The sequence below is a fragment of the Amblyomma americanum genome, chromosome 6, assembly GCF_052857255.1.
Source record: "Amblyomma americanum isolate KBUSLIRL-KWMA chromosome 6, ASM5285725v1, whole genome shotgun sequence".
NCBI lineage: Eukaryota > Metazoa > Arthropoda > Arachnida > Ixodida > Ixodidae > Amblyomma > Amblyomma americanum.
Window position 1 is genome coordinate 69,192,581 of NC_135502.1, and position 24,221 is coordinate 69,216,801.

Consider the following 24,221-nt stretch of genomic DNA (forward strand, 5'->3'; position numbering starts at 1 on the left):
CCAGCAGGTTCAAAGGGATCGGTAAAAAGAGAGAATCAGTCGAGGGGGAGAATCTGCCGACGCCATTGGCTGGAGGGACTCCTTTGAGGGGCATCTGCTGCTTCGTTCTTGAGGTGTATCCGACTATAGGCGCTTGCCGGATGCTAGTCTGTGAGTATCAGATCACAATGCTTTAGATTTAAGCGCAAGTCAGCACTGGGCTCACAAATGGTTCGACGGATAACAGCCGGATGCTCGAACTGGCTGACAAAGCGCGCACATAGTTCAACATCGTCATTTTAAGATAAGAACTTCGATATTTAAGATTTTAACTAACTACTAAGATAAAATTTTAAGATATTTTAAGATAAGCTGTAACTTGCTAGATCATGAAGTGTATTCACACTAATTTTGTGTTAAGCGAATCCTAGCTGGTAGTGCTATCTCCTGTTATCCACGTCTTATTGTTCCCAGCAGAAAGGATGGGGACGGCAGAGCCAGCCCGACGGCATCACCGTAAATTCGCTGGTCATTCTTTTCTGTAACATCAAATTCAATCTTAAGCAGCAGACTGTCGAGATCTCGCCGCTACTCTACATGCACTTATGATCGTCGCGATTTCAAATAACAATCCTATCGATCCCAAACTTCAACGCTGTTATCCCTGAGCCGCCTCTTCGGCACCACACAATGGGCACGTCCAAGAGAGGAGGAGAGCAACGCATAAAGAAACCAGCGAGGGATGAAGCTGCACAGTTCGGCATCTATAGCTGCAGCTCGTGGGCGAAATGTCAGTCCCAATAAAAGCGCTAATAGCGGAACGCAGCCGAACTCTGTTCCCCGCTTTTCCTCCCCTCCGGGCTTCCCGCCGGCTCCCGTCGGGGGCGGCGGGAGCCTTTCTTCTCCGGCTAATCGTAATGGACGTGTCCTCCCTAAGACGGCCGCCTTCCGTAATTGGCCCGGGGACCCCGGCCCCCGCAATGAGCGCGGCCACGCGCTGTCAAAATGCCGCTCGCGTGTTCGTCGAACCTCCCCCTTCTCTCTATCTCTCTTCCTCCGTTTCTCTGCCCTTCTCCTCATCCTTTCCCCCTTCCTCTCCTCCACGAGATGCGGCTGTCTCGTCTTCTTCGGCCTCAGTTCCACCCGCAGGCCACCACTCCCTCTACCTCCGAGTGTCAATGCGTCCTCGCAGAATCGGTCGGGGCGTGGTGAGTGGCCGCGCCGCCGCGTAACGAGCGCGTTTTGTTTCGAAAGTGACGGCCGCCTAGCGATGTGCAATCCAATTTTTAATACGCGGATGGACGGACGTCCCACCGGGGCAGGAGCCCGTGCGAGAAAGCGGGGGATTTTCAAAGTCTAACCTGCTCTGCTGAACAGACAGACAGAAAAAATTTATTGCTGCAAGTGAGTTTTAGACACCACTGTGTCTCTGGGCCACTGCGCGGTCCCGCACTGCATCATGTTGGTCATGTCAGGACATGACGTCGGCAGCGCGAGTCACCGCAGCAAGCTGCGATGCCGGGTCTGCAGACCTGAGAAGGACCTCCCAGTCCTTCCAGCTCGAGATGGCGTGCTGTCCCCGCGGGGCCTTGAGGGTCAGCAGGGCAGCCGAAAAGAATATGGGAGAGTGTGGCGTGAGGGTCACCGCGTAGGGAGCATGTAGGGGACGTGCCACAGTAGTGGGACAACAGCTGAGGGGATGACAGAGAGCGGGTCTGGAGGCGTCTGAAGAGGATCTGTTGGGAGTGCGTAAAAGAGGTGGGGACGGGTGTACCACACGGGGTATTTGCGTGAGCTCCGAAAAGGTGTGCGCCCGCTCCCTCGAGAATCATGAAACGAGTGTGTCCTGAGCCCGGCAAATCAAACCTCGGGCCAGTTTATCGGCAGCCTCGTTTCCAGCGTTCCCAGATTGAGCCGGCACCCACCGGAGCTCTACCTTGCGCGGTAAATTTGGGTAGGGGTGTTCAACAATTGCCAGGCAGGGGTGTGAATCCTGCCCCTGGCAAAGTTAGAGCCATTTTGGACTCGCTGAAGAAGTATTGGGCGTCCGAATGTGCAAGGGCTAGGGCGATGACGGTCTCCTCTGCCTCCTCGGGCGTAGAGCCCGAGGGAAGACTGCGAGTTAGGGATGAGGTAGGGTTGGATTGTAGGCAACTGCTACCGCTTCATGCGCTGTACATGCGGCGTCTACCCAAACGGCATCGTGGGCTTACCCGTGATACTTATGGAGGGCATTAGCACGAGCTACGCGGCGAGCGATATGATATTGGGGATTGACGTTTCGAGGAAGGGGTTTCACAACCAGAGGTGAATGGATGTGTCGAGGGATGGCTACAAGGGTTTACTGGTTAGCGGGTATGTTGAGGTGAAGACAGGAGAGTATAAGGCGGCCAGTGGCGCTCGTGGCAAGTCTAAGGTACTGTGTCTGTAGGTTCGCGTCAGCTAGTTTTTGAATGGTGTTATGCATGCCTAGTGCAAGGAGTTTGGCTGTGCTAGTGCTACGTTGTAGGTTTATGGCTGCCTTAGTCGCAAGGCGGATCATTGCGTTCACGCGTTCGGTTTCCGTGCGGTTCAATTTGAGATATGGGGTTGCGTAGAGAATGCGGCTAAGCGTAAATGCGTGCACTACTTTCATGTCGTCCGCTTCGTCTAAACCCTTGTTAAGGGAGGACACTCGGCGTAGAAGGTGCAACACGGATTGCGTGGAGGCCTTGAGTCTTCTAAGCGTATGTTCATTTCGTCCAGAATCCTGCAAGTGGAGGCCAAGGATGCGGAGGGTGGGTGTGATGGGGATAGGGGATCCTTTTAAATTGATTTGGATGGGCGAGTTAGCGCCAGATTTTGGTTTAATTAGGAAGAGCGCCGACTTAGAGGGGGAACATTCGAGCCCGATGGATGACGCGTGAAAGGAGATGGTGTCTGCTGCTAACTGAAGAGTTTCCTCAATTTTCCCGTCAGATGATCTATAACAGCGCGACAGACGGGACAGAGAAGAGAGGACACAACACAGAGCGCTCTGTGCTGTGTCCTCTCTTCTCTGTCCCGTCTGTCGCGCTGTTATGGATCATCGTGAGCACCAACTCGCCCAACAAATGGTATCCCCGTCAGACCCATGAGTAGTCCATGTGGTAATACCATCAGCGTACAGGGTATGCTTTAGGTGTGGGATTAGAGCCAGTTTGTGAGCCAGGGGGATGAGCGCAACGTTAAAGAAAAGGGGAAAAAGGACCGCCCCTTGAGGGGTTCCGAGCTCTCCGAGTGCATAAGGGGATGTGGTAATCTGATATATGTGCAGAGAGGCAGTGCGGACGGAGAGAAAGGCGCGAGCGTAGTTGTAGGTTTTAGGGCCTACCTGTAGAGCCTGCAGTTCCCGTAAGATGGCATCGTGTCGAATTCTGTCAAATGCCTTGATGAGGTCAACTGCCAGGATAGTTTAGTGTGGTTGGGGGTGGTATCATCAAGCACGTCATGCGTAATTTGAAGTCATTTGAATATGCGCAGATAGATACGCACGAAATCCGCGCATACTGTGGGAGAAAAGGTGATTGTCTTCCATGTACGTTGTTAGCCGAGCAATAATTATGTGCTCGAAGACCTTGCCTAGACAGGATGTACGAGAAATGGGGCGGATGTTTTCTAGGGTGATAGACTTGTGGGAAGCAACGGAAGCAACGGTGCGGTGATCAAAGTCGCGAACCTCTCTTTGCCTTCTCTCTCACTCTCAGCGACACGCTATATAATTCGGGACGACGTGTGCGTGGATACGTGTTCTAATTCCCTGGGGCTGACTGAGACCGAAATTATCATGGGTGGAGGGGGAGGTCGGCATACTCTTTAACACGCCTTTGGTTAAAAACGTGGCTGAGGATTATTGTCCTTTTCTTTTCTTTTTTCTCTCTAAACCGGATGTCAGAATGAAACATGCCAAATCTGGAGGCGCTGTAATAAAACGCTGTGTGAAAAGTAAAAATTAAAAACAGGCGGGTGCTGTCATGTCTGTCATAACAGGCTCCCGTCCTGTCATGTTTGTACATGTGCTCATCTCAAATCAGCACCGCTGAATTGCTATTCTAGAAATGCATCACCAACGAACTCCACACCGTGTTTTATTAACTTAATGATGCCTGAACGACTAAATCATGTGCACTAAGACATACTGAGCAATCTCGTTATCTTCGTCAGTTAGATTTTTGCACATTCTGATTGTGAACGAAATACACACCGCTTCAGAGCAGCTTACCTCTAAAGCTTATGCCTTAACTGCGTCTTGTTTCTAAACTCATTGCTTTTCTATCCGAACAATTTCGATCCGGAAAAAAACGCAATGCCTTCTTTTTTTTCGTCCATTTTTATTTGTCTTAATCATAGGACTGTGTCTTGTGATCACACGTGCCTTGTCAACATAGTTGGCGAGCTCGAAAACACGAAAAATAAAAATCTTAAATGGCCACACAGCGTGCGAGAAAGACGACACTGATTACGCGGCCAATCCGACTTCAAGCGTGAGCGTTAATCCAGCCCAGACTGAACAGGTCATCTGAGCACCGAAGTCTCGGAACGCGCCTAATCCGATCCTAATCATCTGAGATCAACAGCACCGTAACAAAGCTCCGGTGTAGATGTAAGCGGAGATTAGTAGTCCCGAAATAAAATCTCGGACACTGCTGTTTCGCTACGTTGGCTCCTAAGGCTAACGGTGTTGCGAAGGGAAGGCAACAGAGAGACAGGAAAGCAGCGTAATTACAGTCGAGAATCTCGGTGCGCGAACTTCAATGCGTCAAAGAGGCTTTTCGATTCGAATTGAAAACTTCGTGGAATGTCAGATAGACCAAGTGCAAGAAATGCAACAACCGAGGCTTCCACATTGTTCGTTTTTCAACGCAGCTATCCGTTCCGTTGTTTTTTCGTAGAAAGATCGTTTACTGTTTTCTTTTCTTGCTCTTGACACGAGTCCCAGTACGTAGTAAAGTAAGATGGCTGCATGTTTTTTTATACTTGCAGTACTATAGCTCAACGTGCCCCAGAGTTGGTCCCCAAAGTCAGCATCTGCGTACAGCTTGAAACGTGTTTAATTGTAGTTCGAGCAAGACAACCAAGTGATCAATTAAAAGAAAATCAAAGCGAAAACAATGCTACAAGGCACGTGGTGTTTAAAACGCGGGTATTACAGTTGGCAGGGCACACTGCTTTAGCGCTATGCCAGTTATGGTTGCGTCGCGCTGATACTCAGCCAGCGCTATTTTGAAAGTTCCCACTTTCGGCATACCGCGTCCTTCTTTTCTGTCGATCCCAAACTGCTCTATCTTGTCACGACGTGTCTACAACGCCGTATTGACTGCATTATTTCGTGTTAACATTCTTTCCTGCTTTCACTTAAACAGTTATAGTGCAACCGAGTCACTAACTTAAGCGGTTTTAAAGCTCTGACGTTTTCGTATTTTACCAGTCATTGCACAACATATGACCAATCTCAACCACGCATTCCAGGAAATCCTTGGTCTCACTTGGAATGCCGCCTTATACGAACGAGTATCCATGTGAAGTCAAACATCACAAAGCAATTGGGGTTTAAAGTCTCGAAGTTGCACTTTGGGTCATGACTGCCGCCGTAGAGGAAGGCGCACCATTAGTGTCTCTCTGGTTGTTAAACGTGCGCTGACATCGCCCAACGCATGGGCGTTTACAAATTTCGCCTGCATCGAACTGCGGTTGCCGCCGCAGGGATCCGGACCCGCGACCTCTCAAACTCGGAACGCTATAGCCGCTAAGACTTCCTTGCAGGTGAGTTTTTAAATTACTTGCCCCCGTATAAGTGCCATTTCAGTATTTTACTGCACTGGAATGATTGAAGTGCGTAAAAAATGAACGATAACTACCGGGTGTACGTGAAAAAAATGTCAGTCAATTTGGTTAATTAGGCCAAATGTGGATATGTGCGCTAGCATGACGTCAGTTGTCCGTTGGTGCTACGACCCACTAGGTTCTACCAAGCTACCACCTAATTACCACACCAACTTCTTTCGTTAACCTACTGGGGAAACATCATTCGAATCACTTTCTTCTCCTAACCGCTGCTGCTTATTCCGCTTAGCTCGGTGCGCGTAGGGTCGGTGTCGCCTAATTAGCACCCAAGGTCCTCGCCTGGTTACCAATGGCTGTACTTTAGCAAGTAAGCCTCCATATGGGCAGATGAGCAGTGGCGCAGTGGCACAAGGCAGGTGCTGTGTCAGGTGTTGCCATCGGTGAGACTTGGGTTGCTTGCGTTGGGTTGAGACCCAGGTTGCACTTCCCGTGCAGCCTCTCACGATTAAATGGGCTGTCGCCGGACGTGGTGGGCAAGCTGTTCACCACCCGGTGGGCAGGTGAGCAGCCTGCCACAAAACCGGCTTCGGACAAACAGAAAGACAAACCGACAAACACACAACGCCCAAATGCGGGGAATGTCCACTGTAAGTATTAGCGCACTAAAGCAGCAAATAACGGCTACAAAGAGCACACCCTTGAACGTTAATTCTTCCAGAAAAGAAGGTAACAGTGCTATAAAAACATGTCCCGCGATATGATAAAACTGGGCACGTACGAAAGGCCATGTGTACTAATTTCCAGAAGGCTGGTACCAGACCCTAAACTTGGGTGAAACCTGTGCTGAAAATTAAAAACAGTACTGAGTACAGTTGCGCCACACTTGCGTGGAAATGAGCTCTCGAGGAGTGTCTAGCTTCAACTGCTCCCACTACGCAACCACCTCTGGCATAACGGTACAGCTAGAAATTTCTAAGAACTCCAATACAATGACTGAAAATGAACGCGAAATTTTTTTTAGACAGACAAGCTAATAAGCATGCATATTGAGACAAAGAAACTACGAAATTTAGTGGGCGCTAGAATATCAAATGCATTTCCTGCTTCAAACCTAGGTCTAGGTAGTTGCGTGATTGTCAGCATAACTTAAGAACTGCACTAATCGCTTCTCCTCTTATATTTTCCCGAGTGGAAGTTTCCTTCCTAATCCTGTAATAAAACCGTAGACTCCGGTGGCACCAGCCCTCGTAACAAAAGTCGCCGGTCCACAGAGGCTGCCGGGCGGATACTTGTGCCAGACGCTACGCGGCTGAGTTCTCGCTCCAGTTCGGCGGGGGCTGAGCAACAATGTGGAAAAGATCGAATGGGGAAGAAAAGTGGGTTCGAGAAAGTGGGAACTCGGCCCATCCTCCCTTTTCTTCTGCCGGGAATGGGCTTCCCTGCAAGAGGCTGAAAAACGTTAATGGTGCAGACGGCAGGAAATCTACTTGTGCCAACCGGGGCGTGGATAAAAGGCAGAAATGCGTCACTGCCCGATAACGTAGATTCCCCCCCCCCCCATTCCCTTCAGTCTTCTGCTCTTCTCTGCCTCCATTTCATCGGCGTGTGGTTAGCCAGGGCAAAAATAAGACAAGCAGAAGAGACAGCCTTGCCTTCTGACTGCGATTCAAGAGGATCGACTTGGGCTTCCCACTACGGAGTGGACGGTGAGCGCATCGCAGTGAAGCGGCGGAGGTCACGAATCAAAAGGGCGCTGTTGATTGAGCTTTAATGCTTCAAAAGTCAATCGGGTTAACGTGAAAATTATGGGTAGATTTAGTGCACCGAACAATGATCCTAAACTCTGTGTTTAGAGATACTGGAACAAAAGGCTTCCGAATGTATTTGCTTTGTGTGTCCTCTTTGTTTGTTTTGGTATTCACATCATCATATTGGGAGACTACGAAGTCTTCCTTCGGACGCACTGCCTTAGCGTATATGCTGGTCCCAGAAGCCTGTTCCAACAAGCCTCAAGTTTAAAATTTTTCTTTTTGTCTTCTTTATTCTTCAGTGGCCAACAATACATCGAGGTCCAAAAGCTACAATTCCAAATCTAAGCTGAACGTAATAAGTATTTTGTACCGCAAATGTCAAATTACGACCCCGTTTGTTAGATAAGGTAGGTTCGTTAGATAAGGTATATCGCATCTGACGAAACATTCAGAGGAGGACATGAGAACCGAAAGAAGCCAACTCTTCGACGGACATAACCGAGATAAGCTGCTTTCCCAATCATCCTTCCAGCACCAACCTCGGAAAACTGTCTCCGCGATATCGCAGATTTATATTGTCCGCTGCAAAGAGCTGCTGGTTTTCTGCCTGTCCGTGCGGCCGAGCTCCCGGAAACTGGTCTTCCCTTTCCAACCGAGATCTTGCGCCTGGCAGACTGCGCGGGGTCGGTTCCTCTGCAGGCCAATTCCGGTTACCGGAGGCATCGTTTCCCCTCCGTGTCAGCTTCCTTGTTCAGCGACCGTAAAAACACTAGCGAAAGGAAGTGCTTCTTGAGGGGAAGCGATTTTTAGCTTGAAGCATGCGTTGTTGGTTTCCTTTCGCTTCCTTGACTGTTTTTTTGTTTTTTGTTTTTTGTTCCTTCTTTGCTTCTTATGCTTACTTTTTTAATACCCCCGTTCTCTGTGTTGCATTTTTTTTTTCACCTTTCGATATTTGAGTTCAGGTTTCGAATTTTCCCCCAGCGAAGAAAAGACGTTCGGCAGCCGCAATTCTGCCCCTTTTTTATTTATTTGTCCTCAACTTAGTGTGGAACCGACATTGTAACTTTTATTCAAATGAGCTGCCTGACTGGCAGGAGGGTAGATAGACGAGAATTTCTCTCCGGACAAAGCTCAGCTTTCACCTCAACGCACAGACGCGGAACTGAACAGCAAAACGTCTTTTCTGTATACATTACACAGGTATCATAATTGTTAGAATTGTATGTCAATACTGATTTCCAAAAAAAAGTGTTTTACAGCTCTAGCTAATGAAGGCCAGGTTCCAGACCTCCACATTGTAGTCGATGCACACATCCATCGTCTGTAATCACGTGACCAGCCCATGCTGGTCACGTAAGAATCCTCACCTTCACCCTTCCACTACCCCTACCCGAGAGGCATGGGAGACTGCCCTCCTCAACTGCTCCACACTGGAGTCCCAACGGGTTCTGGTAAAGAGGGCGCGAAACGGGGCCTCGTCGCGCGGTGTCCCGGACCAAGGATACCGACAATGTAGCGGGGTCTTCTGAATCCCAAACTCTCTTTTTGAGCATTAAAAAAGCTTTTCACTACCACCACCACCACCCGTGCACACAGCCGGCACCTTGCGCTTCGGGCCTCACGTTTACTTCGTCACTATTAGAGGCGAGATAACATTCTGAAATGACTACATGACGTGGCATCCTGCGCGACTGCACGCCTGCACAGTAATAGTCCCAGTATCTGTGATAAAGGCAGCGACGTGAGAGAGGCATGGATACAGACGAGGCATCGTCTGATCAACGCTGCGCGTATGCGCGAGGCCACGGCCACAAAAGTGCGGCGGGTCGAACAGAAAACGACCGCTATCGGAACGCTGCCCGCAAGTGCACTGTTTCGTGCTAACACATTTCTCACACCACAAAGCACTTTTCGTAACACTCCCAAAACAAAATCACGGTCATCACCTACTCATGCATGACGGCAGCGTTCAGTGAAATGCAACAGTGCAATAGCACAGGGAGGCAGGGAGGATCAGCTACTGCTGATCATCGGCAGTACCAGAGGTGTCACTGCCATTTAATTTTTTGATAAAAGTAAATGTGTAGCCAACGTTACTACAAAAATTAGCCGTTGCCGTACGTTCTTTTGTAAAGCCTCTCGCTCTCTCTCTTTCACACACACACACACACACACACACACACACACACGCACACGCACACGCACACGCACACGCACACGCACGCTCGCACGCACGCACGCACGCACGCACGCACGCACACACACACACACACACACACACACACACACACACACACACACACACACACACACACACACACACACACACACACACACACACACACACACACACAGTTCCTTCACGCATGCTTCGAAATCTGGCAATTTAGCATATTCTCTTTGCCCTCTTTTCTTTTTGTGTAGAGCTTTAATATGTTGCTTCTTTGCAGAGCTTTTAAATTGCTCGTTAACTCCGCCTCACTGTCATACGCGTCCATCTAACGGCGCACGAATAATAGGTACTCAGTCAGGCACACCTATATTATTTTCTGCTCCCATGATGCTACAAAGCGGCATCCGCTTTTCTTTTTGTAAAGCGTGCTTTGCTGCACATATACCAATTATGCGGCGAAGCCGCACTGCTATCCACCTACACCCAGCGCGCGTGTCTGTGCGTGTGACCGCGTTTCCTCGGCTCGGCTTGTTATTTAGGACGCCGGTCGCGGCCGCACATCGCCCGAGAGCGGGCAGCAAGGACACGGGCCGCGTTACGGATGGAACATTGAGCTCTCAATGATGCGGAACTAGCGGCTTCCCAGGCCGCGCCTCCCGACGCGACGAACCGTGCGCTAAGTACGCGGGTCCCCCCCATCCGCTGGCAGCGTTAGGCCACCGCCTGGAACATGCCCGCGACACGTCGCCTCGGCGGAAGGAGAGCAGAAGGAAGAAGGAAAGCAAACGCCACTCCTCGGAGCCTTATTGAAAATATCGATCGCAAAAGGCGCGTAAAGAAGCCATGTTTGCATAGAGCGGTTGACCACGTTTTGACTCCCTCTAGGCGTGGAAGCGACGCTCGGCCCACCTCTGCTGAGAGCTGTTCAATTCCCTGACCGCATGCCTCTTTACACTTCGAGTGAGCTAGTAATCTGCCGACCTTCGGAAGGTGAAATAAACAACTTTGACCTCCAACACAGATACTAAACTCTTGTCGTAAAGCTGTGGCAAACTGCGCTAAACGATGACACAGACATTAAAAAAACATCACGAGGGCAGCATACGCTCATTCTGTCTTCTTACTGTGTGTGTCGTCGTTCAGCACAGTTATTCAGGACATTACGAAACAGAAACATATTAACCTGACAACGTCCTTTGCTAAACTGATTTCGTCACTTTTTTTTTTTTTTGCCTGTAAAGCGTGCTTTGCTGTTCATGGGCAACTGATGCGGCGAAGCGTCAAAGTTGTTAGGCTTCGCGGCGTAATTTTTTACTGCAATGGCTAACTGGGTGTGTCGCCGTTTAGCACAGTTATTCAGTACTTTACGAAATAGAAACATATTAGCCTGACAACGTCCTTAATAATAATAATTAATAATTATTAAGGACGTCATTTGCTAAACTGATTTCGAGACTTTTTTGCCTGTAAAGCGTGCTTTGCTGTTCATGAGCAACTTATGCGGCGAAGCGTCAAAGTTGTTAGGCTTCATGGCGTAATTTTTTACTGCAATGGCTATGTGGGCAACATACGCCACGGTTTGCAGCGTTGGAATCGCCGTCATAGTATGTCATATCTTAAAACTCAAGTTTTGACCTTCCCGTAAATGAGAATATCACTTAGGTGGTCCAAGCAGCGAGAGCTCTAAAATTTGTCTTGTGTACTCATGTGACACAGATTTGCTTCCCCCATGTAAAATGCGTCGCCTTCTCGTGAAGTGAGGGCGCGTTGCAGTTGTTGATGACACTTCTCCGGCTTGGGAGAGAGCGAGAAATCTTAGTTTTTCGCATATGTACAATAATGGGCACGAGCACCCTAGTAGAGCAGCTGTGGCGTTTTTAACCCAGAAATCTCTTTATTTTGGCCTACTCGTCGAACGCTGAAAGGCATCGATACACGCAACACTTCAGGCTCACATCGAGCATTTTCTTGCGATTAGCTTTTTAATTATTTCCTCATCTGAGCTCCCAGCATTTTTCTTTCCGTTAAGCTCCTACGCGCACTGCCGTCAAACTTTTGGTTTTTACCTAAAAACGAACCTTTAAGATTTTCGATATACAACATAGTGGGCATTGCGCTGCGTTTTCTAGACAAAGCGACGACTTGATGATGTGTAGCATTTACATCACATCCAGCGCTCATGGTTGTCTGTTTGCCTACAGCGTATTTCCAAGGCCGATATGTTCTGCACCAGTTTTTGCCAAGACGAAACAAAACAGGAGAAGGAAAGTTTGGAATTCGAAATTGAGCAGCATAACGCCGTGCTCGAAGTCAAAACTTCTAGTCGTACTTTACGGATACAAAGCCGGAAGAAATTATTCGCGAAAGCACAAGTTCTGCTTCTCTCACACATGAAGGTGGTGAGGTTTCTTAAATGTTAGGACATTTTTTAATCGTTATTAATGATGTGCAATTTCCTGGCATGAAGCCTTTCTTGCAAGTAAGGCGGAATAACCAAAATATTGTAACACGCAGAAACGTCGGTTATTATATGACATTTCTTGTTCCTTTCGTGGACCGGATTACAAATCAGCACGGCCCCTGAATTGTACTGCACCCATATTCAAAAAACATTATTTCATCAAACGGTGCTTTTAGCACCATTACTGCGTGTGGTTTATCATCTTTTGTGGCTTTGCCGTAGCACTTCTACGTCTGAATGTCTCCACGCCACTCAGCTTGCAACAACGAAAACAAACACACCTGTGACTCGGCTGGACTGGCCGTCAAGCACGTACAGCGCCAGGGCGTATCTTATTCGAACGTGCACTAAGCTCGTTCGCAGTGAGTGCATCGAGGTGGAAACATGCAGTACCTGTGAGAAAGGAGAACCGTAAACAACCGACTCTGCACTGCCTCCTAGAGAAGAGTCACGTCTCAATGTTCCTGCATAGCGGGAAATAAGGGACAAGAAGAAGACGGAACAAGGAAGACATGCACATTGGGCATCGGTAATGGAATGGGGCGAGCAGCACGTCGGGAAACCACGGTTCACTAAAGTATGGTAGTAGGGTCGCGGAACAAAGGAGAGAGTCCGATAAGCCAGGCATCTGCATGCGTGTGTGTGTCCACGAAAAGAAGCAACGCATGGCGTATGCGACTGGCTCATGCGTCTTCCTTATGTGGTGCGCCGGGCGTGCACAGTGGTTGTCTACGTTGTCGTTGGCGGCGGAACGAGACAGTGCGCTCGCCTGTTTCTCGCTATCGGGACGCGGAAGACGTACAGTCCTGCGGGGCTGGGCACGTCGTAATGCGCGGTGGTCGACGCGGGTAGGAGGGCCCCCTCTGCCGCCGGACACGCGGGCTAACAACGCCATCCATCATTCGTCGCCGTCGCCCTTCCTTGCTCTGGTGCGCCCAGAGGGCGCGCCTCCTCATTCCAGCCCCAGCCGTCACCACGCGCGAAGGTGGAGCACCTCTGCTAGCCTCTACAGCGCTCCGGACGACCTCCGCGGACGTGCCACGCACACCGGTCTCGCTCTGAAGTTCGCTCTCTGTTTCCCCTTTCTCTCTCTTTCTCCCTCTATATCTTCCTCCCCCCCCCCCTCTCTACATTCTTTCCATTTTGGATTCGTCGCTGCTGTCGCTCCCTTTGTGCAGCCTGATGTTCGGCCTCAGCTGCGGCAGCGAGTCTGATAGCCACGAAAAGTTCCGGCCAAAGTTCGAGCTATGCACGTGTCTAAAAGCGGCCCTGAAACAACCTTTGTTTTTGGAGCGTGTTTTTTATCTTCTTAAAGCCGTTCTTCTCCCTAGACCCTGCGAACGTGTCGGAAAAAGCGCACAGGAGAAATAGCGTGGGCAAAACTCGCAGACATTGTTGTTGTTACTGCTGCTATACTCAGGCTGAAGATGGCGCCTAACTGCAGCGAAGATTGACCAGAAATTCGACAGCGACGCCACAACATTAGAAGGGTGATCTCGTGCTAATTAAGTTGAAAATAGGTCTGCCGCTTGTGCGTCATCGTTGTCGTACGAGACAGGTGCTCAATGGCAATGTTCTATTTAGCCTTCCAGCGTATATAGTCATGAATGAAAAGCAATTCAGACACGGGCTTGGAAGCAAAACCAGGCTCGTACGATGTGTCGTTGTCTTCTGAAAATAAATTGCTTAATTTAGCCTTGATAAGAGGGACAGAAATATATGGGCCGAAGAAAAGTCAGATCTACAATTGGTGGGGCGCGCTACACATAAGTAAGGTGACAAATCTACATGAGGGAAAAAGAATTAACAAGAAAGAGGTAAGACTACGAAAACAGGCGAAGCGGAAGCAGGCCAGGAAAAATTTTAGGAGGGAGGAGAGGAGGGCAGGGAGGGGGGCGTTTTCTACGAGCTGTCGCCTGCACAACCAGCATTACCATCTGAAGCCATGCTTCGTTTCTTATAATCAAGCTCGCTACGCTCCAGCTGCGCTGATACGAATTTTTCACCCTGATCTGGCAACTGCAGAGCTATGGTAGTGGCGCCGACGGATTCATTTCATTTGCACCTTTCCTCGAATCCGAGCGACTACTCTCATTCAAAAAAACGCCGACGGACCTTTTCAACAGCTAAACTCTGTCTCCGCCTTTTTGTTTTGTTTTTTTTTAACGTTTCGCATACCCGGAAGTTTTCCACGTTTCCTTCCTCTTTACTTCTTTAAGCAGCTGCATGTTTTACGCAGTCTTGAATGGGGTTCATGTAAACGGTTCTATGGCTTCAAACTCTGTACGTGAAAAAAAAATCAATAAAACGTCGTAAAACGCACCATGCGAGAACAGAGACCTGCTTTGCGAGCCCGCGTACCACTCAAGTTCGAGATCGAGAAAAACAACTTTTACTGGCCTTTCATACGAGGACAAATGCTGTGAGTGAAGGGAACACCGAGAGAATTCAGGGGAAAAATAAAACGACGGCAGCTCACCCAGACTAAGGTCAATTCGTAGACATAGAAAGCCCAAAAATATATATAAGATTCAAATCGCGCCTTACACCCATAGCGCAAGCCTCTTTCCGCGCTGTCAATCGTGTTCGCGTTTAGCAACGGCGCGACACGCGAACGCCCACTTCCACTTCGGTGCATAGAAAACTACATGGCTTCGCAGATTTAACTTGCTTTATCGTGTTTTGATCCTGCGTTTCATTTCCCCTTTCCATTAGAATGCACCGTCTTTCATCAAAGTCTTTCGCCCCCTGCACGCAACCTCTTTCTTTTTCTTCGTATTCTTGTATTTTGTTTGTTCCACGAACCGGTCGCCGCGCTGCAAGGTGGACACAGCGATGGCGATGGGGGGAAGGGGGGGGGGGGGGGAGAAGGCGGGAGTGACGAAGAGGATTGCGTGAAAAGGCCAGCCTCGTGCCTTTCGTGGCCGCCTCTGAACCGATCTATCACGGCCGTGTTCCACCGGTTTCGACGGGGGTCTCGAAAACGCTGCCGCTGTAACAGCGACTAAAGAAGAGACGAAGCCTCTATAAAAGGTCGACGCCGGAGAGGGGAACGTTTTTTTTTTCTTTCTCTCTGGGGTTTTTACTGTTTCATTCCTCTTCGCTGCTTTCTGCTTCAAAGCCTAGCCTTTAGTGCCGCCCCGAAGGGACGGAGAGGGTATCGCGGTGTTAGTATTTACTTTCCCGACCACCGAGTACAGCGCACCGAGTGGGAAAATATTAGGCTTGCGCGCGCCGTATGCGTAAACACTGGAAAAGCTCGTTTGTTTTCTGGTCACTCAACGAAAGCATGGTTCTTTTATTATTTTACTTTTTTTTCGAGGAGTGGGTAGGGTGGGCCTCGGCTTTTTCTGGACTTCGCTGCTGTTTAGTTTTCTTCCCCCCCCCCCTCTCTCTCTCTCTCTCTCTGTTTCAGATTCGCGCGAATTCGTGCTTGACAGAGCACTAAACCTTTAACCGCAACAAAGCCAACAACGCCGCTCTCAGTCGCGTGTACACTTTTCAGGCACCGTAACGACAGGCATACTTCAAACTGCCCAGCTTTATAGGTCACCGATTTGCGTCACCGCACGGGCTGCATAAACCTCGCTTGCGTCCGCTCCCGGAACATACAGGGGCAGGCTTTCCATGAACAGAAGCCGAGGCATGTTCTCTTCTTCGGCCATTTTGCGAGAGTCCGCGTACCACTCATTGTTTATTTTACTGACAGTTTCCAGAGGATATAATGCAGCCGGTCGGCTTGCTGCTTTTGGTACCCGCGCCGCGAGGTCTGGTCGTAAAAACGCAGATGTTACTCGCTGTAAAGAAGGCGTCGACCCACCATTGTCTGCGGTCGCTGCCGACTCGTCTCGGCTGCGTCACGTTTCCAGTTACGCGGAGATGAAGGATATGCAGGCGCCGTGAATGAATGCCAAGTGCTGCTTGTTGCGTGCAGCATAGTAAAAAAACAAGAATGCCGTCTCATAGCCTTCCGTAGGCTCAAGTTTGTGAACCGCGGCTGCTGTTACGCAAAACTTCTGCGGCTTCCCTGCCGTTGCTGTCGCCGCTGTATAAATTCAGTGGCAGGAGCTGCGTCCTTCGAGAAACAAATCGTGCGCCCCTCCCTTTGTGCGTTTGCGCTTTCCGGCGTGTCCTCACCACATGTCGGGTTTAAACTTCGTGTTCCCTTTCGGAGCGTTTCTGTTGACCTCCGAAAGTGAAACGGTTACTACGTCCTTCCTGTCCTCACAAAACACGTGTATTTTTTAAATGCATGAAATTCATTGTACCCTTCAATTTTTACTTTACCATGTCCGGTCTCCATAAAACAACACCCTGTTACATTTCATCAACTAGAGTTGGTGAAACGGTAGCACAGATTAGCATGTAAGATTGTTGTCTGTGTCAATAAAATTTATTTTTGTGAAAACTGCAGCTGAATACGCTGTTCTCCTGCATTACCTCGTCGACATCTAAAATGTTTACTCGGAAAAAGAGTGCACGCATTCTACAGCGGCGTCACAGCAGAATTTTGCTACGGCCTACTTTTGACAGTAGCACTGTGATGTATGAGTGACAATCAACATTTAGTCATTTTCATGCACTGGCATGTATGTTTTTTTTCTGAAAAAAAAATTAACCGTTACCAAGCTCCCATATGCAGTCTATAAAAGCGGTGGTACTTGCATTTTCTACAAGACGGACAACTGTAGGTAGGTCACTCAAGGAAACGTTATATCGGTGCAGTTCCTCTAAATATCGTCCAGCTTAATTTTTTTTTTCGTTCTGCCAGTGACATGCCTTCCACAAGACAACATATTTGTGTAAGGTTCATGTGCGCTGCACAAACATCTATGGAAAAGGTGCCTCTTGTTGTCTGCATTGCAAAGTAGTTGACGAGCATAATATTTTTGTTTGTTTGTTTGTTTGTTTCAAATAGTAAAAAAGCATCACTAACGGTGCAAGGTTTCCTCCTCGGCAAAAAAATTTTTTAACGGAATACACACATGTGGGACGTGTATTTAGGATAAGTGCCGTACAAGAGTTCCGCGAGCAAGTGTAAAATCACCGCAGATGCGTCTCTCACTCTATCCGCATTCATTTCCATGCATTCTACACATAACATCCTCCCCAATCAGTGCTCACATGCTCAAAGTACGTACTTTTAGAAAGTGCTAGTCTACCATCTGTTTTATCACATGTCAAAGTGATGACTTTGGCAAAGAACAGCAACGATTACAAATTAGCTGCAGTGAAAAATGGTTTCCACAAACGCTCACTTGCGTTGACTAAAGCCGCTTTGGATCGGCAGTTTTTTATTGAGGAGTAATTATTGGCGTCCACCAAGGCGCAGCCTCACGGCTACAAAGGAAAGTATACAGCTTTCTATAGCTTTCTCAGAAACTTCGTAGTTAAAGAGAAACTTGTCCTGGTCCGGAGTTCGAACCCGGGACCACCGCTTCACCGTAGCAGTCGTTCTACCAACTCAGCTAAGCAGGACGGCAAGCTTATGGTAGGGCAAGAGCGAATTGATCAATAACTCAGAGTGGAAACAGTGTTTGTCAAATGTTTAGGGGAATCCCCCAAGGTAGTGCGTTGATAGCGGTGTGCGGCCAGGTTTGTCCACGCCTGTCTAACGCCTATCGAAAACTGCGAATCGTGGTAGCGCTTATAGCGCCCCCATAGCACGTCTTTGAAATTAAAATGTGGTAAAGTGATATATCAGTGATTCTATCAGAAAAGCATCGCAAAAACCTTAAAATATTACGGTTTTCTTCAAGAAACCTCTCAGTCAGAAAAAAAGTTTGAGGGTTTTTGTTGGTGGGGATAACTCCCGTAACACCCTCCGTCCTTTCCATCATTTTCTTCAAAGATTATGCGCGTCCCAAATAAGGTGTAGTGTAAATTAGCGCTTTTGTTACGATTTTCTGGTGCCGATATTTTTTGATTAATTTTGATTAATGGCTCAAAAGCAGCTTGGCCAACCAGCGCCACGGTTAAGATGTTTTGGTCTGCACAAGTTGGGCTCGGAGACCCATTACTTCCAAGCATTTCACCCCAAGGTCGACAAGCAACAGATTAGAGCAAAACTTATACACATCGGAGATCCTGTGGGGTACCCGGCGACACTGGGAATCAGGTCCCACACCTCCCGCATAACGAGGCAGATGCTCATACCACTAGGCCACCTCTGCCATGTGTCACATGCTTCTCTCCTTTTTTTTCGCGCACATTCTTTCTGACCGTGGGCGTTCGCACAGATTACCCATCAGCCCTCGCTCTGATTTCGCAGCCGAGGCGCCCTGACGCTCCGCTGCGGCCCGGGATGATCCTGCCCGCGGCATGGAGCCAGTGTCCGCCGACGACTGCCGCGCGTGCCAACAGCAGCAACAGAGGCAGCGGGAGCAGCAGCAGCAGCAGCAGCAACAGCAGCAGCAGCAGCAGCCGTCTTCCCCGCCGGCCGGCAGCGACGACGTGGAGGAGGGTGCCGAGGACGAGGAGAAGTCCAATCCGGTGGGCTTCAACCGCAACTTCCTGCGCTGCCTGGTGCTGCTGCTGCCGGTGTCCGTGCCCGTGGTGGTGTACGTTAGGGACGCCGACTCTACGCGACGCCTCTTCCTGTTCGCCTTCGCGCTCTTCCTGCTGCTCGTCTTCTCCTGCGTCACCATGGCGCTGGTGCGATCGCGCAGCAGGGCCCACGGCAGCGACGACGACGAGGAGGCTGCGCCCAGGGTCAGTCTGGCCGAGCGCCAACTGGTTTAAAGATCGGCCGTCTGGGGTTTTATGATAGGGCTCCGAAAGGGGCTCTAATAAAGTTTTGGTATGCGTGTGGCGTTTAAGGACGCCGCTTCAGGAATGTCTCCCAGAAAGAATTTTTAATGCGCTTTGTAGAAGCTGCGTTAATAATAATAATAATTGATTTTGGCGGGAATGAAATGGCGCAGTATATGTCTCATATATCGTTGGACACGTGAACCGCGCCGTAAGCGAAGGGACAAAGGAGGGAGTGAAAGAATAAAGGAAGAGGAAGAAAGAAGTGTCGTAGTGGAGAGCTCCGGCATAATTTCGACCACCTGAGGATCTTTAACGTGCACTGACATCGCACAGCACACGGGCGCCTTAGCGTTTTATCTGTAACCAAAAGTTTTATCTGTAACTAAAGCTGAGCTATCTGTAACCAAAAATTGAATTTCAGCATCGTCGCCGCTTTCTCTCTCCTCTCGTCATTTTTTGAACGCTGAAAAATAGGCGCTCCTCCGGCGGCCCCACCGCGGGGGGCCGAGCTTCTTGACCCCCCAGAGCTACGCCGCTTATTGGCCGCTGCCTTGGTAGCTGCCTGACGTCTGAAAGAATCTGACCAATAGCCATCTCTCAACATGTATATGTAGATGCGAGCGACGGAGGAGGGTGCGAGCATGAAAAAGTCGCCGTAAGGGGCTCGCCCCCGTTGGCACATGATCTTGGGTCCTCTGCTGCGTGTAGAAGTGTATTATTTGGCTGTGGGTTTCATGGCAACACAGTGCAGTAATTAAGCGAGTTAATGTGCCCTCCTATGAAGGGAGTTCCGGAGCCCCTTTGACAGCAAAGATAACTAGGGATCAGCCATATAGAAGGCTTTGGATCAGCTCTGGCCCGTGATAGCCCGCGAACACGAGTAGCGCCATCTCATGGGAGCGCTGCAAAATAACGACCCAGGCTGCCGAGCTATGCTGCTGAATTGTGCTAGTAGGAAAGCTTCGGCTTCGAGTGCTGGTGAATACCGCAGCCGAGAGAGGGGGGGGGGGGGGGGGGGGGATGAAGAAGAGAGGTGGATAGGTCGACCGGTAGAAGGTTCCGATCTCCTGCCCGGCACTTGTAGAAAAGGAGAAGGGTATATAAAAGATAAAGAGGAACAATCTGGCATGTGCTATGTGGGTTTCAAGGTCACGAACAGACACATGGGCTGTAAGGGCTGCCGTAGTAGGGGGCACTAGAATAAGCCACATCCCCTGCGGTCCTTACGTTCACTGACATCGCACAGCACTCAGGAATTGTTGCACTCCGCCTCCATTGAAATGCTGCCACCGCGACCGGAGATCCCGAGACCTTGGGATCAGCAGCCGAACTGCATATCCGCTGAGCAATGGCGGCGGGTACAAAGAGGAATAAAGGACGGGGTAAAAATCAAGGGCGTCATTTAAAACCGGGCGTACGCAAAATAGTAGCTGAGTGAGAATGTCGCTCACTGGCGGCATATGTCGCAGTTAAATGAAGGCGATGACGTACTCTGGCCTGCAGAAAATCCCAAGTGTTGCATTCACAGGTCTTGCCTCTGAACGAGTTGTCACGTTCGTGAAAAAAAAATTAGAACATAAATAAGCGTCCCTAATTTATGTGTGTCAATCCCTGTTATCTGCACGAGAGAGCGCTGATCAGGTCTGGGCCAGGCCATATGCCTGGCAACGTCCAGGTGTTGCTTCAGAAGCCATTTAACGTGACGCTACTTCGATTACCTCTCTTTGAAAGTTGGAGGCACTCTATCGACGTGTGCGATTTGCAAGGATCCTGAACTGGGAACCAAAATCCTGAGCTTCGGGAAGAAATTCCGGTCTGCATGCTTAGGAGCTGTCCGCTTTCTTCCTTATCTCACGATGGGCGTGGCAGACTGATCATCGGCACTTTGTGCTCATGTACTATTGATGACGTCACGGACGCCATGATAGTGGATCACACAAAGCTCCTACAATGCACACCTAAGAAAGTGGCGATAGGCGTAAAAAGCCAGCGCGCAAACTCTCGCCGTTGCCTGGGGGCACGAAAGGGACTGTCGCTATGACGTCGCTGCAAGCCATCCGTTGAATATTACACGCCGGTAGCCTAGGCAACCGCCTTGTACCAGGAGAGGGTACTGTGGTGACGATGTGTTGCCAGGGACAGGTGTCGCTGATCTGGGCGCCTACCTGTGTCGCGGCGCAGGCCGGGCGCCCGTCGAGCCGAGGCCTGCCTTTTCTGCGGGCCATGCCGTACCGCGTGGCGCGTGCCCCGCCCCGCTACCCGGGCTACCGGCTGGCCGGCCACCAGCAGCTGAGCGCCGCCCGGTGCGCTGCGCTGGCGGCCGAGGACCCGCCGCCCTGCTACCTGGACGCGCTTCGCTGCCCGCTGGCGCAGACGTACAAGGCGCGCGACACCGAGACGCCGCCGCCCGCGTACGACGCCATCTCCTGAGCCACGCCTTGAGCACGGGCGGCCGAGCACTCTTCGTGGACCAAGCATCACCGCACACGGCTGCCCGGCAGGCAGACCACTCCTGGACACGCGGGAGGCTGAGGCGCACGGCCCGCTCCTCCTCGGGAACGCCGTCAAGCGCGGACTGTTCCTTCCAGAGCGACAACACTGGTGCCGCATGGTGTGTTGTGTGGAAGCGTGGGAAGACCCACCGTTTCGTGGTGCACGTGTCGAGCACGTGTCGAACATGCAGTGAGCGTGAGGGAGCGGCGTGTGTTTGTGTGTGCGGCATGCGGGCTCAGCTTTCTCCCTGGCAGCTGATGTGTCTTCCGAAGGCGACGCCGCAGTGCACGCACGCCGTCTTGGAAGTTCCCGCTCTGCAGTGCAACTGGGCCCGATGATGGCGGCGCTGAGGGTATTCAGCGTCCGCCTTGTACAACATCCCAAAGGGCTAGTGTTTTCGTTCTGACTGTAGTGTGACGTACTGTAATGTGTACATATAAATCGGCTCCACCAGACGCGCTAGAGCGCTCCCTTTCGTGAGGCGTTGCTTCCCTTTGTGGAACACTGCGGCTGAGGGCACAGCCCACGATGTCATGCTGCGTCTTAGTTCCATCAGACTGGAGTCTGCTGAACGCGCTGCGTCACTTGCACAGCAGGCTAGCAGTGAACGCAGCCAGCGCACGCGACTTTGCCAGCTTTTGCTACAGTGTCGGCTGAAGTTACAGCGTGCACTCAGACCTAAGTTAGGCCCTAGTTCTTGCCGCTAGTCCTTAACATGAAAAATCGCGACAGGACCAACAGCAAAACGACCGGCTTCTACGCAGCCTACCCAACAGAAACTGCCTCTGTATACGACGAAGCTAGTCGGACAATAACTCTTGTATACAGAAATGCTCCGGGAACTTTTCATAGCGAGGCGTTGAGAATACGACCTTCCTGTATTGACCGCGTTGTGGATGACCTACGAGTCGCGTGACAGGAACACCGCTGGTTAAGACGTTTCGGCGCTGAGGAACGTTTTCTTTAGTGTATCAGTTTGTCTAGGAATGCGCGTTTGAAAGGAAAGGTCGATAGGACAATTCCTTTAGAGAGGAGATATTAGCTCGTGTCCGTTGAGTATTCCTAAGCATCGTGTACAGTATTATTCACTTAGCAAAAGATCCCCACTTGTTTTTCGCTTGGACCCTTTACCAGCTGACGGCGGCGCAGTCACCTCGGGAGTGCCTCAGACGATCACATCGCTGGCAAAAAGAGAAAGAAGCGCGCCACCAGTAACAGGTGCACAGCATATTCATGCACTGCAACGGTAGCTACCTTGTGTAGAATTGCGCACTTCACATTTATTTGTTGCTCACGAAATGCACGTTCTCGTCATCGGACCGCTTTGCATAATTGGCTCGGGAGCCCCAAACAGCGACAGTGGGCTGAATGTCTCTCTGAGTTATCGCCATTGCACACACCCCCAGCGTTGGGATGAACGTTTCCTTTGCCTTGGTGCTTCTCACTTACAGCATGGAACTCAGGAATGCGCACTGATTTGTGGCTCTGTATCAAAAATCTCAGTCTCACTGGTGACATGAAAAAGATACTTTCTTTTAGTTCATATTGGTATTCGTATATTCACTTCATACTCTTCGTTTTTCGTTCTATAGGACTTGCGGTATTTTCATTATATGGCAGCAACGTCAAGGTGCGTCAAAACGATTTGGCTTATTGTGTGCTCCAAATTTCGTGCATATCGTGCACATTTTGTGTTCCACGTTGAAACAATCTCTTTCACCTTTCATCTTTGCGCAGTGGTTAATTATTACAAGTCAAAAGGCAACTGCATAGCTTTTAGAAATCCACGAGCTTTAAGGGGTCGAGTGTGTAAAACTTGTAGGTAAAGCATGCGAAGTAATTTTTGGCTAGCATTTGAAATGGTGACGTAATCACCGATTAAAATCGCGACGGTCTTCAAGCTTCTCCGCAGCGCGCAGCGCCAAGTGGGGGGCGCATGATGACGTCATCCAAGGTACTGGTACATTTCCAACACACAAACGCTTGCTTTGAAGGAATAAAAAACGCTACCGAGGGCAAAGCCTGCACAGCGTTGTTTGGCAGCGTCCAACGAGGCATGGCAGGATGTGGTTGACGGCGGTAATTTGAAATGCTACCTTCCGTGATGTCACAGCGAGCTTCCCCGCACTCCTTTAGTGTTTTGAAAAAAAGCCTAAAAATTCAATCGTCGATTACGTCACTATTTTAAATGCAAGCACAAAAAAACTTGGCATGCTTTTCCTACACCCTCTATACTTTGCCCTTTAATGTGACACTAAATTTATGGCAGTTCCGCCTTAGGGAATCCTTCGATGATGGCGAAATCGCGAAGCTTTATGCGCGTTTCGCTTCAAAGCATTCGTTCTCACTTTATTCAATTCCCTTACCTGCACTGAGATTGTTAGGGGAGTACAAACCGCCATTAGCGTGGCAATGGCTATGTAATTGGACGGTCGCAAACATTATAAATCATTATAATTCATTATCTTGTGAAACAGAAGCTCTTCTCTTTTTTTTTTGTACAGCCTGCAGTGCGAGCAATCCAGTATCGCTAAAAGGCCTCAAAGTATCAAGTGATGCATAATAATCCGCTTCCACGGACTCAATACTATTACATCACAAAGATATTTAAAATATCTCTTTTACTGTATATGGCGACAGGCATGATCTCTCTCTGCTCCCTCTGTTTCCGTAAAGATTCAAACTGTCAGACGCACCAAAACAATGCTACCTACCTTTTTGAAAAATTGAAGTATTGAGACTACCACTGCAGGTTAAAATATGTTCAGGTCATGTAGGTACAGGCCGTCCCAATAACACGGTGATGACG

General features: G+C 49.7%; 1 protein-coding gene across 2 annotated transcripts in view; it reads left to right on the forward strand.

Annotated features, from left to right (window-relative positions):
• The window catches only part of LOC144094761 (uncharacterized), a 440,689-nt gene extending 417,437 nt beyond the window's left edge, over nt 1-23,252 (forward strand). For both annotated transcript variants that reach the window (XM_077628670.1, XM_077628669.1), the window contains 2 exons: nt 18,438-18,877; nt 21,101-23,252. In XM_077628670.1, the coding sequence (XP_077484796.1) occupies nt 18,488-18,877; nt 21,101-21,349 (639 nt within the window). In that variant the 5' untranslated portion in view covers nt 18,438-18,487 and the 3' untranslated portion in view covers nt 21,350-23,252. The remainder of the gene's footprint in view (nt 1-18,437; nt 18,878-21,100) is intronic.
• Nucleotides 23,253-24,221: the final 969 nt, after the last annotated feature.